General features: G+C 40.6%; 1 protein-coding gene across 4 annotated transcripts in view; it reads left to right on the top strand.

Moving 5' to 3' along the window:
- Positions 1 to 14,894, top strand: part of MAP3K7 (mitogen-activated protein kinase kinase kinase 7) — a 93,264-nt gene that overhangs the window by 15,856 nt on the left and 62,514 nt on the right. For all 4 annotated transcript variants that reach the window (XM_073626943.1, XM_073626942.1, XM_073626945.1 and 1 more), the window contains 3 exons: positions 5,778 to 5,888; positions 8,415 to 8,480; positions 13,336 to 13,381. In XM_073626943.1, coding sequence (XP_073483044.1) covers positions 5,778 to 5,888; positions 8,415 to 8,480; positions 13,336 to 13,381 — 223 coding nt within the window. The remainder of the gene's footprint in view (positions 1 to 5,777; positions 5,889 to 8,414; positions 8,481 to 13,335; positions 13,382 to 14,894) is intronic.

Here is a 14,894-nt window from a genome sequence, read left to right as displayed (position 1 = left end):
AGGCCCTACATTCTTACCTGTCCCTCAAGCTGGGTAGGTACAGCTGCAGCATGTTGATTTTAAAGCGTAGTAATTGCTAATACTTTATGACATGTGTCTCTCGGCAAGATGCAATAGATTCATTCAAGGTCATAGGCCATCTTTTAGCAGTGCTGCTATCATAATAATACATCCTTTTGCTTGTGGACAATTATGATGGCCCGAATTTGAACAGGTTGAGCAGTGTGTGGTAAATGATTGCAGTGTCACCACTATCTTTGGAGGACTTGTCTGGTTATAGGAGAAACTACATACAGTATATTAGCAAATGGAATTTGTGAAAATTGCTCTCATGTTATAATCGCAGTACAAGGAACCCAGCCTTAAAACCGTTTAAGGCTGGGTTCACACTGCAGCACGGAGTGGCCCACAGCAGGAGTCCGGTGCGTCCCTATTCACCATTTCAGCCCAAAGCCTGAATTCAGAGCCGCTGCGGAGATATGTGAACTGGCTCCATAGAGAGCCGGTCACAGTCTCCTGCTATGCAAAGAAACCCACATCCAATTTGCAATAGTGTGAACCCAGCCTCAATGTATGGAGCACATGTAAGCAGGTATTGGTGGAGTATGTCTTCTTTCTCGATATTCGGATTTGATTTCTCCCACCATGGATGCTGTTTATGTATGCTAGTCTGGATGAGCCCAACCCCCATCCCCCCCCACCCCCCCGGTTCGGTTTGCAGCAGAACACGCAAAAAATATGTGCGAACACCGTTAAAGTCTATGGGACACGAACATGAAAAACCAAAAGTGCTAATTTTCAAGGCTTATATGCAAGTTATTGCCATAAAGTGTATGGAGACCCGGATACTGCCCCAGGGGACGTGTATCAATGCAAAAAAAGTTTTAAAATCAACCATTTTTTCAGGAGCAGTGATTTTAATAATGCTTAAAGTAAAACAATATAAATTAAATATTCCTTTAAATATTGTGCATGGGGGGTCTCCTTAGTCTGCCCGTAAAGTAGCGCATCTTTTCCATGTTCATAACAGTACCACAGCAAAATGAAATTTTGCTGTGGTACTGTAAATTACCAGGCCCTTTGGGTCTGGTATGAATATTAAGGGGAACCCTGCGCCAAAATAAAAAAAAAAAAAATTGGCATGGGGTCCCGCCCCCCCTCCCAAATCCATACCAGGCCCTTATCCAAACATGCAACCTAGCAGGCCGCAGGAAGGGGGGGGATGAGAGAGCCGTACCGTACCAGGCCTCATGCCCTCAACAAGGTGTTTTGGGGGGGACCCCAAAGCACCCTCCCCATGTTGAGGGCATGTGGCCTGGTATGGTTCAGGAGGCTCTCTCTCATATCCCCCCCCCCCCCCCTCTTTTCCTGCAGCCTGCCAGGTTGCATGCTTGGATAAGGGTCAGGTATGGATTGGTGGGGGGGGGGGGCACCTTTTTTTTTTTTTTTTCAATGATTTTTATGTATGTTGCCAGGATCCGATAATATATTACAGCCGCGAGCAGTTTTAAATTACATTTTTTCCTTTAGAAATGTAATTTTTCTACTCTCATTCATTACACTATGGCCGCTATGTAAGCAGCCTTACATAGTGTGGTGCGTGGACTTAGCCCCCTGAGCCATGATTAGCCCAAGGCACCCTGCCTTTGGCCAATCATGGCTCTCACAGCAGAGCATGCTGGGATTGGCTAAAGCATGCAGGTCAAGTGCATGCTTTGGCCAATTAGCAGCCGTCAATGCACTGCGATCTCGCAGTGCATTATGGGGCGTTCCGCGGGCGCTCAAATCTCCCGTGAACGCCCCATAATGTTCGGAATTTGATGAACACCCAATGTTCGAGTCAAACTTGTGTTTGACTCGAACCGCGGGCTCATCCCTATATGCTAGTATGAGATATATATTTTGGAGAATTTGAAATACAACACCACTGCCTATGTTTGTGAGATACACATCTGATTCAACGGTTGTACTTTGGATATGTACAAATGGATAACGCCTGGTACACACGATCAGTAGGTTTTTTTTTGTTTTTGTTTTTTCTTTGGTTTTTACAGTGGGCTGAATGAAAAAAACATAAGAGCTTGGGAGGAGCCACTATGCAATGTTAGTACAGTGATTTCCCTGCTGAACTATTGTGTTCTGACAGAGGGACAGCCCACCCACCAGAACACACTGGTCAGCACTCGCAGCCATTGGCTGATCGGCAGATGATTTTCTGGCATGCCCCTTTGACAGAAGCTGAACACGCAGGCCGAATGTCATCCGTTTTATGTTGAACTGGACGATATTCGGCCTGTGTGTACCTGGCTTAAAGGGGTTGTAAACCCTCAATGTTTTTCAGGTGAAAAACCTTCTGTAGTGCAAAAGCCCCCGTTTTACTTACCTGAACCCATTCGTTCCAGTGACAGGGACGAGCACACCAGCTCCGGCCCCTGTCTCGGGTCCTCATTGGCTAGATTGGTAGCAGCGGGAGCCATTGGCTCCCGCTGCTGTCAATCAAATTCAGTGACATGGGGGGCGGTGTTGAGTCCTGCTGTCTGTGTCAATCGACACAGCAGCAGGACTCTGGAGCGCACCTGCACGAGTGCCTCCATGGAAACCCTTACACAGAGGAGGTAAGTAAAACATGTTTAAAAAATAAAAACTACCTTTTACATATATGCTGTGATTACTGGGTTTTCTGTATAATAGAGCAATAAATCAAAAATATGTGCGCTCATAGTCTATGTACAAATCTAATCATATTGAGGAAATACAAATAGAATACATTAAACGTGCATCAGTCAAAGTGCCATGAATAAAAGATCTCAAATGGGGTGTGCAAAAAACACATATGAATGAACAACTTGAAAATATCCAGCACAAAATGCATTGTCACATTAATATATCCTTAAATGCAACAAAGCTTATCAGCAGTGAAAAGAAACGTGAAAATAGTGAGTATAGTCCATAAGCTGAACGACAGAAGAAAAAGTTCCATGAGTGTATGTCCAATTCATGAAAGTAAGGGAAGGCATCCACAATCCATCAGGTCATAACCCACATAGATGAATGGAGAAGGGAGGAGTGTATAGATGAGACTCTCACTTAAGCCAAAGCTATTTAAAGGCTACGCATTGTAAGCCATCACTCAGTCCGCCCCATGATTTGCACGGGCGTTCGTTTGTTTTTAATGCCGGCTATTTTTGATTCGTTTTTTATAGTTTTACGGAGTTTGTTCCCTCCGACTCTGTTGTATTTATCAACAATTAATTTACCAATACATACTACACCATTGGAGCCCTTTTCTACTTTTTACCCACCTCCTTTTGGGTCAGGTGGGCTTTTCACCCCTCTTCAGGTGGACGAGTTGGACTACGCCAGGTCGGTGACGCGGGACACATCAGCTGTTTCGGATACCATCATTCCACAGTCCCCGCAGAGGGCTAAATCTGCTTGCACCTAAGACCTTGCCAACAGGGAGGTCCACCATTTAGGGTAAGGGTCCATCTTTAAATAGCTATGGATTAAGTGAGAGTCTCATCTACACACTCCTCCCTTCTCCATTCATCTATGTGGGTTATGACCTGATGGATCGTGGATGCCTTCCCTTACTTTCATGAATTGGACATACACTCATGGAACTTTTTCTTCTGTCGTTCAGCTTATGGACTATACTCACTATTTTCACGTTTTTTTTCACTGCTGATAAGCTTTGTTGTATTTAAGGATATATTAATGTGATAACGCATTTTGTGCTGGATATTTTCAAGTTGTTCATTCATATGTGTTTTTTGCACACCAGTTCACACCCCATTTGAGATCTTTTATTCATGGCACTTTGATGCACGTTTAATGTATTCTATTTGTATTTCCTCAATATGATTAGATTTGTACATAGACTATGAGCGCACATATTTTTGATTTATTGGCATATTTTACACAGATATTGGTGTTTTATTCGTGTAGATATAGTCTTGGGTTTATATTTGACTTTTTAGCGCGGTTTTTATCTTTTTTTACTTTTCATAATAGAGCAATATACTGCACATACACCAGCTTAGGGGAAAATGACATTTCATGTGGTCTGTCACTATATCATTTAATAATAATTGCAGATAATTACAAGAGAATTCATGGAAATAAAAATGTTGAGCAGAAAGAGCAGTTCCTGGAGCCATTCCTCTGGGTAATTATTTATAAGTTTTTATATACATTTGTTTTGTAAGGTTCATTGAGTCTACTTAAACAGGTTTTTTTCACTATTTATTGCTTAGTGAGAAGTAACTGTAGCTGTACATGGAGATGTTGTATGCTTTCCTGTAGAAAAATAATTAATGGAAATGTTCCAGAGAAGAATAATTCATTACCTTGTGCCCTGGTATCTGCATAAAGCAAGGCATCCCAGTGTCCCTGCGGAGTGATCAGAGCAAACAAATGTCACATTTCTCTGACAGGGTTACCAGAACAGTTCATCGGGGAGGTGCAATTGAAGTGCTTTATTTCGGTTTCAGTTACTCTTTTGATGCTGTTGCATTCGCAGACCTTAAGACAAACTGAGTATCTGGGGAGTGAATCCTAGAACGGTCAGGTTGATGACAGATTGTCACTAGTGTTGCAGCACAAGCGCTCTTACGTAGGCTAGTTATTCATGGTCTCTATGGAACCCTCTGCAAATTTGGTGTGTCCTTTTTAGGTTTCCTTAAAAAAGGCACATCTGCCTTTTGATATGAGTTATTTCCTGATACCCTCTGTGTCAAGAGTGTTTGTATATTGGTAAACTTTTGATTTACCTACTGTGTTTTATTTTATTAAAAACGTGCTGTGAATATGAATGTTATGTGCAATTTTTAATTTAGGAGGTAGTCAATACCATATCAGTGGACGCTTGAAATGTATCCGTTACTGCAAGTCATTTTGTTGAAGGAAAACCATGCAAGTGAAATATGTAAGCGACCACTGCCAGCATTTCTTACTGAAAATGCTGGTTGCTTGGTTGTCATGCATATTTAGAATTAATACTTTGAGTCAGCAGAACAGAGCATCTGTTTAGGATCAGGACAAATATTTCGCTCAGTATGCCTCGCTTGACCGACTGCTTACTACTTTCAGTTCTGCGACTGTGTTGCAGCCAGAGACAACCAGACAGGTAGCACTGGCAGCCCATGACCTATTTATTTTAATCCTTAAATAATTTTTTTTCTTAGTTAGGGATCCTTTTAATCCTAGGCAAATCTTGTATGTAGGCCCCAGTTGGAGAAGAGTGCTGCCTGAACATTCAGCCAAATAATAGATCATATACTAGGATCAGAGGCTCTTGCACTGATCTTTTGAACAAAAGTGGTAAAGGGGTATAAATTAGTTCGGAGTCAGGGTGTATCTATGCTCAGATTGTGGAATTTTAAAAGATTTGATTTATTTTTTTTTGTATTGGGGAGGGTGTATCGCTAAAGTACAAACATATACAATGTATATGTTGTATCGCTAAAGTACAAACATATATAATGTATATGTTGTATCTTCTGTGGTTTACTCCATTCTGACTGGAAAGAAATTTGCACGATTCCCCCCTCCTGCCAAGATATTGTATTCTTAGAAGATAGTTATTGCTAGCGGCTCAGTCGATCGATTTAACGTGGTACATTCAACCTGCCCATACACGTCAGGAACCGGCCGAGATTCGAACAGTATATGGCCAGCCTTACTTAGTTCTAGTCTTGAGTTTTTATAGCATTTGTGGATTAAGTTGAAAAGCGTAAAGCTCTGTTATTAACAAAATGTTTTCTCTTTGCTAACAGGTAGTTGGAAGGGGTACCTTCGGTGTGGTCTGCAAAGCAAAATGGAGAGGAAAAGATGTGGCTATCAAGCAAATAGAAAGTGAATCCGAAAGAAAAGCCTTTATTGTAGAGGTAATGCACATGGCAAATCATTTTATGTGAATCGGGAATTAAATGCAAAAAAAACCCACTGATTTCTTCTGGGAATAAAAGTGTTTTTAGTGAATAGTGACTGTTCTTTTCAATGTTGAAGAGAAATTCCAGGTATGAATACTTTATGCATAGTTACATTGATCCAGCTTGGACCAATGTAACTATACATATACAATACCTGGCCAATGCTCCTGGAAGCTGGAAATCACTGAAGTAAACACTGCTACTCCAGTGATCTCCATCTGCTTCCACGTCCCTCACCGAGTAGCTGCCCTGCTTGCGTTCTGTACACAGGAGGTCGGCTTTCTCTGATTGTACCAGGTGACGTCATGCTCTCCACCTCGTCCCTTTAAAAAATGCTTTGCATTAATTCAGAGAATGCAATGCAATCTCTGAATATTGCCCATGCGGAGTGTCCAACCTCCTGTGTTCAGAACGCAGCAGGGAAGCAAGTGGAGGTCACTGGAGTAGCTAGTGTCTACTTCTGTGAGTTCCAGCTTCTAGGGACATCGGTCAGGTATGGTATATGGATGGACCAATGTAGCTATGTACTAAAATATGCATACCTGGATAATGTTTTTGAACAACAATTTGTGTATAATACAAGCAGTTTAGAAGCAGTGTATGGCTCTGGTGGATCATGGGTGCATTGTCAGGCTCCTACAGAAAAGCTCTACAGCTTTCAGCTCATACCTCAGTACAGGCTGTCGGTTTGAAAGCTGCAGGGTTTGTCAACGAACTACAAAGGAGCTCATCAGTGATCTCGCAGTTCATCGAACTACAAGCCACCTGCCACAGTGCAGATGAGACTGTAGTTTTGTTCATTCACAGATTTCTGTGTGGGGCTGTTTTCAAAATGTGACAGCGGGTGCAGGGAGAGGATCCCCCATCCATTGTCATGGGGGGGAGGATTGCAGGTGGGGAGGACATGTGCTGTAGCGTGTTACACCCTAAATATGGGTGTGATGTGTAACATGCTCCAAAAAGTTAACTTATTCTTTAAAACTGTGTGTGATTATTTTGCATTTACTTTTAGGCCTCTTTCACACGGGCGGCTGTTCTGCCGCTGTTTGTTATTTCAAAATTCCAAGACTCCAGGCACAGCGATCACTTGCAGTTGTACATTGCGTTTACTTGCATTTACATGCGGCTGCGTTGGAGCATTCTTGCCATTTCTGTGCTTCATGTTGTTTTTCTTTCCTTGTTGCTGCTGCTATCGCCAGGAGAAATAGTACATTGCGTTACCTGTGCAGATAGCTGCAATAAATCGGTCCTGGACACAGTCAAATTCATTTTTTCTAACCGCATAAAACCCCATATAACGAAACCGTTGCTAAATGCAGTGTGTGAATGGGACCATAGGAAAGCATTTTCTGCGTTTAGCTACGGTAGATAACTTGACATATCCGCCTCTAAAAGCTTAATTCTATCCACCCGTGTGAAAGGGGCCTTACACCTCTAGTGTACTTGCAGAATTTAAGATTTCATAAGTACAATGCTTCACTGGGTGTTTTGTTTTTTGTTTTTTTTGTCTTTTAAGCACTTCAGCCCCAGAAGAATTTGCCCCTCTTAATGACCAGGCCAATTTTTGTAAAATTCTGCAATACGGCACTGCGCCGATTTAACTGACAAGACAATTTCGCGGTCATGCCACGCTGTACGCAAACAAAATTGACTTCCTTTTTTTCCCACAAATAGAGCTTTCTATTTTTTGCACTATAAACAAAAAATAGTGACCATTTTGAAAAAAAAAAAAATATTTTTTACTTTTTGCTATAATAAATATCCAAAAAAAATTTTAAAAAATTTCTTCCTCATTTTAGACTGATATATATTCTTCTATATATTCGCAATAAGCTTATATTGATTTATTGATTGGTTAGCGCAAAAGTTATAGTGTCTACAAAATAGGGAATAGATTTATGGCATATATATATATAATATAATATAATATATATATATATATATAATTTTTTTTTTTTTTTTTTTTATTATAATTTTTTTTTTTTTTTTTTTTTTTCTCTAGTAATGGAAGCGATCTGCAATTTTTAGTGGGATTGCGGTGGACAGATTGGACATCTTTGACACTTATTCACCGATCAGTGCTAAAAAAAATGCACTGATTGTTGTGTAAATGTCACTAGTAGGGAAGACGTTAACATAACACTAGGGGGTGATATTAAGGGGGTTAAATGTGTTCCCTCGTGACTGACTAGAGGAGACGCCAGATCGTTGTTCCTTACTAGTAGGAACAGATGATCTGTCTCTCCTCTCCTGTCAGAACAGGGATGTGTGTGTTTACGCCCGTTCTGGCACGTGGCCGGTGGCTATCACGCCCGCTATAGCTGTTTAAAGGGCCGACGTACAGCTACAGCGATTTGCCCAGGAGAGACGACCTGCCGCAGTATGATGGCAGCTGGTCAGCTAGCGGTTAAGAATGGTGTGGCTTTGCTATTTAGCACTTTGTACCATTTTTCCATAACTTTCATTTTTGTTTTATTTCAGCTTCGACAGTTGTCACGTGTGAATCACCCAAATATTGTGAAGTTGTATGGAGCCTGCCTAAATCCTGTAAGTAATATTTATTTAAGGCTGTCTTCTTAAAATTCTGCTATTGTTTTAAGTGGACTTATGTGAGGTTTATGTCCCTTAACCCCTTGGCGCCGGCCAAACGCACATATGCAGCCTTTCGGTGGGTGGACCTTGGCACAGATATTTGTGCCGCATATTTGTGTTTATAAATGACACAGTTGCCATCGGCTAACCAAAAGCTCTCGGTTGGTACTTGCAATCAGGAGCTTTCCAGTCATGTGACTGCCAATCATGGCGGTCACATGATCATAAACCCCGCCATCCTAACCCTCTTTAACCACTTCAGCCCCGGACCATTTGGCTAGCCAAAGACCAGAGCACTTTTTGCGATTCGGCACTGCGTCGCTTTAACTGACAATTGCGCAGTCGTGCGACGTGGCTCCCAAACAAAGTTGACGTGCTTTTTTCCTCACAAATAGAGCTTTCTTTTGGTGGCATTTGATCACCTCTGCGGTTTTTATTTTTTGCGCTATAAACAAAAAGAGTGACAATTTTGAAAAAAAAGCAATATTTTGTACTTTTTTTGCTATAATAAATATCCCCAAAAAATATATAAAAAAACATTTTTTTTCCTCAGTTTAGGCCGATACGTATTCTTATACATATTTTTGGTAAAAAAAAAATCTCAATAACCGTTTATTGATTGGTTTGCGCAAAAGTTATAGCGTCTACAAAATAGGGAATAGCTTTATGGCATTTTTATTAATAATTTTTTTTTTTTTTACTAGTAATGGCGATCAGCGATTTTTATTGTGACTGCGACATGGCATACACATAGGACACTTTTGGCGCTATTTTGGGACCATTCACATTTATACAGCGATCAGTGCAATTAAAAATGCACCGATTACTGTGTAAATGTGACTGGCAGTGAAGGGGTTAACCAGGAGGGGGGCGCTGCAGCGGTTAAGTTTGTCCCAGGGAGTGATTCTAACTGTGGGGGGGGGCGCTATGTGTGACACGACACTGATCACCGCTCCCGATTACTGGGAGCGGTGATCAGTGTCAGTGTCACTAGGCAGAACAGGGAAATGCTTGTTTACATCAGCATTTCCCCGTTCTTCCTCTCCGTGAGACAATCGCGGATATCCCAGCGGACATCAAATACGTGGGACCCGCAGTTGGACTCAGAGCTCACGGTGGGCGCGCGCTATACAGACCTCATGAGATCTGGATAGCATGATCGCACCACACATGTGATAATGTCGCAAACGACCGAGTGAGAGCAAATAATTCTAGAGCCAGTCCTCTAGCTCAAAACTGGTACCCTGTAAAGGCTTTTAAAGTGTCACCTATGGAAATCTTTAGGTACCATAGTTTGTGGCCATTCCACAAGCATACACAATTTTAAAGTATACAAGTGGAGAGGAGCCTCTGGGTACAATAGTTTGAACAAACGGCTTTAATCTCTGAATGAATACACACACATTTAGGGGGAAATGATAGGCATAGTATACAGATGTCAGGATGAAGCTCCCAAGCTCTTTGCCATGAGCATTTTTGCTGATCGCAGCTGAGGACAGTGGCTCTTCCGACAGGTGGATTCGCCGGCTCCGGAAGGCGGTCTCAGAGCGAGGCTAGAAGCGCACAGTGCTGCTGGCTCAGATGGGTGACGTCATCAAACGTGGACGCATTTCACGAGCGTGCGCACTTGGATGTGTTTACAAGTCGCGCTCCTTTCTCAACTCATTTGTATATGAAAAAAGGACATGTAGGACTGCTAATGGGGGAATGGTAATAATATGTATATATTATATATTGTGACAGATTTAACCATCTAATGAATGATGGTATGCTGGCATCTGGTGGTGTTATCTAGTAGCATAAATCGCAAGACAGAAAAAAACAAAAAAAGCATGTATACATGAGATGCACATAGACTTATCTATGCGCATATATGTACACAATGTCTTGCTTTTTTTGTTTTTTTCTGTCTTGCGATTTATGCTACTAGATACCATCATCATTTTATAACATCATCTTTCAATATTGTCCCGCTTCATTGCATTACCAGCTTTTCCATTGTGTACATATATGCCCATAGATAAGTCTATGTGCATATAGGAGTCCAGCTCATGTATACATGCTTTTTTTTTTTGTTTTTTTCTGTCTTGCGATTTATGCTACTAGATACCACCACCAGATGCCAGCATACCATCATTCATTAGATGGCTACATCTGTCACAATATATAATATATACATATTATCACCATTCTTCCATTAGAGATCCTACATGTCCTTTTTTCATATACAAAAAGGTGCTCCCCGTGTTATATTATCCATCCATATTGTATTTATTATTGACAGCCCCTTCTGCTCTCATTTTTTATTTGATTCATACCATAGCATCACATTATTTCCAGCCATATATATGTATACTTCATATACTCAATATCCCATTATGATCATCATTGTTGTTCTATTTTTTATTCTCATTTTTATTTTTATTCCTATCATTCATTTTTAATTTTTTGATATATACAAGCAGTCATTTTATTTATTATTTTTAATTTTTTCATATTTTTATCTCCATTTTCATTTTTTAATTGTATGCTAATGTCTTTCTTAAGACTCTGCTATGTGCCTTTTATATATGCTTCTTAATGTCTAGAGTCTTAATGTCTAGAGTCGTTTTTAAATATGTCTTGGGCCGCTTGTATATCCCAGTTTTGTTTTTAAAGAAAGTCCCGCCCATGTCTCCTCCCCTCTCCCTTATCTATGGCCCCTCATGGTATACCTAACTTGTCTGTTGAGAAAGGAGCGCGACTTGTAAACGCATCCAAGTGCGCACGCTCGCGAAACACGTCCAAGTTTGATGACGTCGCCCATCTGAGCCAGCAGCACTGTGCGCTTCTAGCCTCGCTCTGAGACCGCCTTCCGGAGCCGGCGAATCCACCTGTCGGAAGAGCCACTGTCCTCAGCTGCAATCAGCAAGAATGCTCATGGCAAAGAGCTTGGGAGCGTCATCCTGACATCTGTATACCATGCCTGTCGTTTCCACTTAAATGTGAGTGTATTTATTCAGAGATTAAAGCGGTTTGTTCAAACTATTGCACCCAGAGTCACCTCTCCACTTGTGGTTTTTTCACAGCCTTTGGAATATGGCTTCTGTCCCACTCTGACGGAAGCCCTGCTTGCATTTCTTGAACGGTTTTTCAACTCCCTCCAGCGCTAATACATAGACTTTTTAGCCTGCATTTGCTATATGGACTAACTAGTTCTATTATAGAATATTTAATTTTACTATAGATATGCATTGGGAGATTTATGATTCCTGAGTGATTGCGCCTATACTTGTCACAGTTTTAAAGTATGACATTTTAGTTATCTGTTTACTTGGCGTAGCATCATCTTTAATATTTTACCAAAAATAATATTGGGTATTATATGGTGTTTTGTATGCACTAAAATTAAAGTGTACTTTCTCTTTCAAATTTGTGTTTGTTAAACTGCTGTACAAATATCGCGTGACATAAAAATTGCAGCAATCATTTTATTCTTCCTCTGCCTAAAAACAAATATGTTTAGGGGTTCTAACTAATTTTCTAGCAAAAAAAAATGCAGATTTTCACATGTATAAGAGAAATGTCAGAATTGGCCTGGACTGGAGGTGGTTAAAAGTAAATCTCTTATGCACTTTGACTATTAAAATAAATAAAAATTAAAAAATCATACATTATCTAAGTGAAAAAAATGATGTACCTCGTTGCACAAATTTAGCTCATAGTTTTAGGCAGCTAGATCACATGGTCTCTAGCCATTATTCATTACAGTAGTGCATCTGATTTTTATTATTTTTTTTTTTTTTTAAGCATTGCTATTTAAAACACTTCTCTAGTGTACATAGAAAGCAGGGCAGTTATACACATTGTTGAAATGTGTTTTTTAAAATTTTTTTAAATACAAATCTGAAAACATTAATACGATTCTGGTTCCTGTTTACTTTAAAATGGATGTAAACCCTCACATATACCCAGTGAAGTGAACAGCCTCAGATGATACACAGAGATTGAACAAATCTCCCTACATAGGTTTTACATGTATATCTGCTGTCTTCAGCTTTATATATCTTTTAGCAAGTGCACATGGTGTTAGGAGATTTTCTCTTCCTGGTTAGCACTGCAGTGAAGCCTGGGCATACAGCCAAGACAGCTGATTGGAGGAAAGGCACACACCCCCTCTCCTTATAGGTAGAGACTTTCAGCTTTGTTCCTTGAATAGTTCAGCACTCTGCTAATCTATTTATAGCATCCTCCCCAACACAAAACTCAGGCTGCTTTTATCATATGTGACAGAGAACTTGTCAGGAGTTATCAGGCTGATAACAGAAGAAAGGAGAAGGAGAAAGCTACAGGACATAGTGCTGATAACAAAACACTGCAGATATATGTGCCCAGCTGAAATTTCATGAATCGGGTTTACATCCACTTTAATGTAACAGCATATCTATTGCAGATCTTTGTATGTTTTAATCACATTTTAATTGGGATGGTTTTGCTAGCCTACAGATTAACTCGGTCAATCATGTGTGTGGTTTTTTTTTTTTTTTTTGTTTTTGTATTGCTGCATCGCTATATTTTTATCTTGCATACTTGCATTAATGTCCAGTATATTCCTATTTATGTATATACTTTATATAATAACTGTGTCCAGTATTTGGTTGTCAAGACAACTTTAATGCACTTTGAAAGCAATAAATAGGATTGGTTTCTGTCACCAGATTTTTGCAAAGCACTTGTAATATTTAATCTTTTATATGTGATTTTTTATATATTTCAGATTATTGTAGAATGTGTGCAGATAACACACTTAGATTTTTATTCTATGTTTTAGGTATGTCTTGTTATGGAATATGCTGAAGGGGGCTCACTGTATAATGGTGAGTAATGTGTGATTTTCCGACTTGACTAGAAAATGTTAGATTCACTTGCATTAATATAATATAAAACTTTGGGTGTACTTGGATATGGTAAATTTTCTCCAGATGTTATTGTAATTTATCATTTTAATATATACACTTTAAACTCTAGTGTACAGCTGTGGCCAAAAGTTTTTAGAATTACACGAATATTAATTTTCGCAAAGTCTGCTGCCTCAGTTTTTTTATGATAACATTCTGGAGTATATGCAAATTGCTATGACGAGTCATCAGATGAAATGCAATTAATTGCAAAGTCCCTCTTTGCCATGAAAATGAACTTAATCCCATAAAATGCATTTGTGAAGAAGGCTTCAGGGCACCCAAGAAAGTCCAGCAAGTGCCAGGACCATCTCCTACAGTTTATTCAGCTATGACAGTGGTTCTCAACCCTGTCGTCAAGTACCCCCAACAGGCCATGTTTGCAGGTTCTCCTTTATCTTGCACAGGTGCTTTAAATCCGAGTCAATGGCTTGGTATTTTGGACAGCTATTTTAGCTAAGAGAAACTCCCAAAACATGGCCTATTGGGGGTATTTGAGGACAGGGTTGAGAACCACTGAGCTATGGGATCGGGGCACCACCAGTGCAGTAGTAAACCACTGGAAAATGAAACCAAAATAAAAAAAACTGCAAGACACTAGCATAATGTGCTAGTATGCCTAAATGCCTTAGAACGAAGCCCCCGCAGCGGAACCTAGTCACCACTGGGAGGGCTGACATGTTCCCTCTGCGTTTCTTCCAGGTTCGCGAGCTTTGGTGCTGTGAGTGGCCAGAGCCGCAATGTCACTCCCACGCATGCGCACGGGAGCCCTCCATTCCGGCGAGGAGCTCTGAAGTTCCGGCACAATACGCCAGACTTTCAGAGCGGGGCTGTGTCGAGCAGAGTGGAGACAGTTGTAATGTAAGCTGTAACAGCGTGCTATCCTGCTCTGCGATCATGCGGCTCTCCTCTTCCTCCATGGTCTTTTCCCCGGGCGATCGCTGGGAGAATGGTTCCTGATCAATCCCGCATGGCGGCGGTGCTCCCCCCCCCCCCCCACTCCCAGGCAGCCCAGCTCGCAAGCCCTCATTTTCCACTCGCAAATGCCAGTAGGCAGTTTTTTTATGATAACATTCTGGAGTATATGCAAATTGCTATGACGAGTCATCAGATGAAATGCAATTAATTGCAAAGTCCCTCTTTGCCATGAAAATGAACTTAATCCCATAAAATGCATTTGTGAAGAAGGCATTGGACTGGAAAATTTTGAGGGCTGAGTATACCATGCTCTTTGACTTTACCGTAGTATCTCACAAACTTGTTTGTGAGTGTGGTTTCTTCTCTCGATTGATTATATTTAAAGCTGGATATTTAAAACCACCTTATCACATACCTGGGAATCCCACCAGCCAGAGTGGTTCACTTACCTACCTCTCCCGGTTTCTTAAAGAAGAAAGCAAGTCCTAACCTAACTAAGCCTAAATCTACTCTC

The sequence above is a fragment of the Aquarana catesbeiana genome, linkage group LG04 (genome assembly GCF_042186555.1).
Source record: "Aquarana catesbeiana isolate 2022-GZ linkage group LG04, ASM4218655v1, whole genome shotgun sequence".
Lineage (NCBI taxonomy): Eukaryota > Metazoa > Chordata > Amphibia > Anura > Ranidae > Aquarana > Aquarana catesbeiana.
This window is presented reverse-complemented; position numbering and strand designations above follow the sequence as displayed.